This window comes from Scylla paramamosain, unplaced genomic scaffold, assembly GCF_035594125.1.
Source record: "Scylla paramamosain isolate STU-SP2022 unplaced genomic scaffold, ASM3559412v1 Contig2, whole genome shotgun sequence".
In the NCBI taxonomy this organism is placed as follows: domain Eukaryota; kingdom Metazoa; phylum Arthropoda; class Malacostraca; order Decapoda; family Portunidae; genus Scylla; species Scylla paramamosain.
The window spans coordinates 262,501-267,500 of record NW_026973667.1 but is presented as its reverse complement, the minus strand read 5'-3'; the positions used below and the strand labels follow the sequence as shown (position 1 = coordinate 267,500).

The following is a 5,000-nucleotide window of genomic DNA, read 5'->3' as shown; positions in this document are numbered from 1 at the left end:
TTTGTATTAGAATTTTTTGCCTTTTGTAGAATTTTTTCACATTTTTTTCTCTTATTAATATTTTTGCTGCTTCCATCAATTATTTTGTTTATTATTTAGGTGAATTATTACTATTATTACTATTATTACTATTATTTATTTCCCAAAACTAACTTGACACAATCCCCAGGGCACAGAGTCAGGTCAGAGGTCAACTTGGCAATATATTAACCATTTGAATGAATTATTACCATTATTATTACAAATTTTTTTTTTTTTTCTGACCTAACCCGACACGATCCTCAGGGTGCAGGGTCAGGTCGAGGTCAAGGGTCAACATGGCGAGGGTTCTTCAGGAAGCTGTCCGTTCTGCTGCCGTTCATCTGGCCCAAGAAAAGCCCCGTTCTCCAGTGCGCTGTTCTCTTCTGCTTTATTTTGTTGGTGCTGGGACGGGTCGCCAACGTCTTCGTCCCCCTGTACTACAAACTCATTGGTAGGTGGTGGTGGTGGTGGTGGTGGTGGTGGTTGTGGTGGTGCTTGTTAATTGAATGGTTGTTCTAATTCTAATTGTTTGTTTGTTTCTTTGTTTCTTTCTTTCTTTATTTATTCTTTTGTTGGGGTTTTTAAGGTTGGTTCCTGTATTTTAGTAGTAGTTGTAGTGGTGGTAGTAGTAGTAGTAGTAGCTTAACCTAACCTAACCTAACCCAACCTAACCAAACCCAACCCAACCTAACCCAACCCAACCTAACCTAACCTAACCCAACCTAACCTAACCTAACCTAACCAAACCCAACCCAACCCAACCCAACCCAACCCAACCTAACCTAACCTAACCTAACCTAACCTAACCTAACCAAACCCAACCCAACCCAACCCAACCCAACCTAACCTAACCTAACCCAACCTGACTTAACCTAACCAAACCCAACCCAACCCAACCCAACCTAACCTAACCTAACCCAACCTAACCTAACCTAACCCAACCTAACCAAACCTAACCTAACCTAACCTAACTTAACCTAACCTAACCTAACCAAACCCAACCCAACCTAACCTAATCTAACCCAACCTGACTTAACCTAACCTAACCCAACCTAACCTAACCCAACCCAACCCAACCCAACCTAACTTAACCTAACCTAACCCAACTTGACTTAACCTAACCTAACCTAACCTAACCTAACCTGACTTACCCCAACAGTGGATGGCCTCGGAGGCAGCGGTGGAGAGCCGACCTTTGTGTGGGATGCAGTGCTGGTGTACGTGGCACTCAAATTCCTGCAGGGGGGCGGCACGGGTGGCACTGGCCTTCTCAATAATCTGCGTTCCCTTCTGTGGATCTCCGTTCAACAATATACTAGTAGAGAAGTTCAGGTATGTGTGTGTGTGTGTGTGTGTGTGTGTGTGTGTGTGTGTGTGTGTGTGTGTGTGTGTGTGTGTGTTTCAAGGCTACAGAGATAACTGGCCAGGTTCTCAAGAGTGTTTCTCCTGTCAGTAATGTAGAAATCTTGTTAATCTGTCACTGGAACTTTAAAAACACCCTTGAAAACCCTTGTCACTTCAACTACAACCTTTTGAGAATAGAAATCTTGTTAATATGTCATTGGAACTATAAAAACACCCTTGAAAACCCGCGTCACTTCAACTACAGCCTTTTGAGTGTAGAAATCTTCTTAATCTGTCACTGGAACCATAAAAACACCCTTGAAAACCCGTGTCACTTCAACTACAACCTTTTGAGAATAGAAATCTTGTTAATATGTCACTGGAACTATAAAAACACCCTTGAAAACCCTTGTCACTTCAACTACAGCCTTTTGAGTGTAGAAATCTTGTTAATCTGTCACTGGAACCATAAAACCATCCTTGAAAACCCATCACCTTGATCTAACACTCTGTCACACCCTGCCACACCCCCTTACTCACCCTACACACCCCCTCAGTCATCCTGATTACCTGAAACTCACTTAAAACTCTTGTAACCCCCGTCAGCCTAACCTAATATACTTTTCTTAGCTTAAACACTGCGACTCTCTCCCGCAACCTCCTGCACCCTGCCACACCCCTGTACAGCCTCCTGCTCACCCTGGCTCCCCTTCCACACACAGGTACAGCTGTTCGCACACCTGCACAACCTGTCGCTGCGTTGGCATCTGGGCCGCAAGACTGGAGAGGTGCTCAGGGTCATGGATCGAGGCACAAATTCGATTAATTCTCTTCTCTCGTATATTGTGTTCAGGTGTGTGTGTGTGTGTGTGTGTGTGTGTGTTTTTTGTTGTGGGGTGTTTGGTTAGGTTAGATTAGGTTAAGTTAGGTTAGGTTAGGTTAAGTTAGATTAGGTTAGGTTAAGTTAGATTAGGTTAGGTTAGATTAGGCTAAGTTAGGTTAGGTTAGGTTAAGTTAGGTTAGGTTAGGTTAAGTTAGGTTAGAATAGATTACATTAGGTTAAGTTAAATTAGATTAGGTTAGGTTAAGTTACAAGGATGGGCTGGGGAGGGGGGTGATGATGGAGATAAGGGGGGAGGGTAGGGGATGTGAGACAGAGGGGTGATGCAGGGAGATTGCTGGGGCCCTGAACATTAAGCATCACACTAAAAAGTCTTCCTCCTCCTCCTCCTCCTCCTCCTCCTCCTCCTCCTCCTCCACAGCATCCTGCCTACAGTAGTGGACATCACCATCGCGGTTGTTTACTTCACTGCCGCGTTCAATTACTGGTTTGGTCTCATTGTCTTCCTCACTATGGCGATCTACCTGGGTGAGTCCTGATTTACCTGTCTGAACCCTAACCTACCTGTTAGAACCTTAACCTACCTGTTAGAACCCTAATCTACCTGTTAGAACCTTAACCTACCTGTTAGAACCCTAATCTACCTGTTTAAACCCTGATTTACCTGTATATTCTCTCACCTGTGTCTTGTCCAGCTTTGTAATGCAAGAGTTAGCCAGTATTTTTGCTCCCGCGTAATTTTCTTGATTAAATTTGTATGTTTTGGGTAAATATTAGTTCAGATCCTTTTAAAATGCACCCAAATCCCTTTTAACGGAATCTAACTCCCTTTAGACCGCCATATATAAGGAATCCAAGCTTCTTTAACCATCCATCCATCCACCAAACACTCTAACATACCCAGATCCTGTTCAAATAAGCCCAAATGCTTTTTAACGGAATCCAGCCCCCTTTAGACCTCAAATATAAGGGATCCGACCCCAGACAAGGGGGATTAGAGCTTCCTGACCCTCCAGCCATCCACCAGGCACCCTAACATACCCAGATCCTGTTCAAATAAGCCCAAATCCTGTTCAAACAAGCCCAAATGCTTTCTAACAGAATCCAACCCCCTTTTAGACCTCAAATATAAGGGATCCGACCCCAGACAAAGGGGATTAGAGCCTCCTGACCCTCCACCCATCCACCAGGCACCACCATCTGGCTGACGGAATGGCGGACAAAGTACAGGAGGCAGATGAACTTGGCGGACAATGAACAAAGGGCAAGAGGTGTGGACTCCCTCCTGAATTTTGAGACAGTAAAATATTATGGAGCCGAGAATTATGAGGTGAACAGGTACCAAGAGGCTCTCCTTTGCTACCAGGTGAGAGAGAGAGAGAGAGTGAGTGAGAGTGAGAGAGAGTGTGTGGGTGTGTGTGTGTGTGTGTGTGTGTGTGTGTGGAGAGAGAAGAGAGAGAGAGAGAGAGAGACATGTTTTTCTCTCTCTCTCTCTCTCTAAATAAACAATAAAAGAGAGAGAGAGAGAGAGAGACTGACTTAATTCTTTCTCTCTCTCTCTCTCTACAAACCCCTTTCTTTCATTAAACCCTTTCTCTCTTCATTAAAACCCTTTCTCTATCTCTAAAACCCATTCTGTCTCTTTTAAACCCTTTGTACACTTTTAAACCCTTTCTAACCATTAAAATACCCCTTTCTCTTAACAAACCTCTAAGAAAACCTGCCCTCTTTTCCCCCATCTCTCTTTCAGAAGGAGGAATGGAAGTCAAATGCATCGCTGAGCCTCTTAAACACCATTCAGAATTTTGTCATCAGCGGCGGTCTCCTGGCTGGCTCCCTGCTGGCGGCCTGGTTGGTAGCAGACAAACACACCCTTACCGTCGGCGATTACGTCCTGTTCTCCACCTATATAATGCAGCTGTACTCTCCGCTCAACTGGTTCGGTACTTACTACAGAATGATACAGCAGAACTTCATTGATATGGAGAACATGTTTGACTTGTTGAAGGAGCGACAGGAGGTGGTGGATGAGGTGAGGCTGTTCAGGGTGTATTGAGGGTAGGTTTCAGGGTCTTAGGGGTGTTTTGGGGAGTTTTGAGCTTGTGTTGGGTGTTTTACGGGTTGAGAAAGAGGTTTAAGGGATGTTTAAGGGAATTTTTGTGTGTTTTTTAAGGGATTCTAGGATGTTTTAAGAGTTTTTGGACTGTTTAAGGGAATTTTAGGGATGTTTTCAAGATAGTATTAAGATTTTGTGTATATTTATTTATTTATTCATTTTATTTATTTATTTTTTTGAGTGTTATTGTAGCATTAGGTGCATTACTACTACTACTACTACTACTACTACTACTAATACTACACTCAACCCTCCCCCCTTCTCTTCCCCTCCCCCACACCCCCCCACCAGCCAGGAGCCCTCGCCCTGCCCGCCCCAGTGGGAAAGATTGAGTTTAAGGACGTGTCTTTCGCCTACGCCCCCGAGAGGCAGATCCTGAAGGGGGTGTCCTTTGTGGTGGATCCTGGCAAGACCCTGGCTGTGGTGAGAGAGAGAGAGAGAGAGAGAGAGAGAGAGAGAGAGCTTTAATCTGTATTCTTATTTATTTATTTATTGATTGATTTATCTAATTTATTTATTTATTCATTTATTTATTTATTTATTGAGAGAGAGAGCTTTTATTTATCTGTAATTATTCTTTATTTATTTATTTGTTTATTTATTTATTTAATGAGAGAGAGAGAGAGAGAGAGAGAGAGAGAGAGAGAGAGAGAGGTAAACACACCCAAAACACACCCA

The 5,000-nt window shown here is 43.4% G+C and overlaps 1 protein-coding gene across 2 annotated transcripts in view; it reads left to right on the top strand.

Moving 5' to 3' along the window:
- Positions 1-5,000, top strand: part of LOC135096060 (ATP-binding cassette sub-family B member 6-like) — a 12,767-nt gene that overhangs the window by 4,221 nt on the left and 3,546 nt on the right. For both annotated transcript variants that reach the window (XM_063997289.1, XM_063997290.1), the window contains exons 5-11: positions 286-472; positions 1,181-1,353; positions 2,088-2,218; positions 2,628-2,734; positions 3,397-3,572; positions 3,957-4,238; positions 4,614-4,745. In XM_063997289.1, the coding sequence (XP_063853359.1) occupies positions 286-472; positions 1,181-1,353; positions 2,088-2,218; positions 2,628-2,734; positions 3,397-3,572; positions 3,957-4,238; positions 4,614-4,745 (1,188 nt within the window). The remainder of the gene's footprint in view (positions 1-285; positions 473-1,180; positions 1,354-2,087; positions 2,219-2,627; positions 2,735-3,396; positions 3,573-3,956; positions 4,239-4,613; positions 4,746-5,000) is intronic.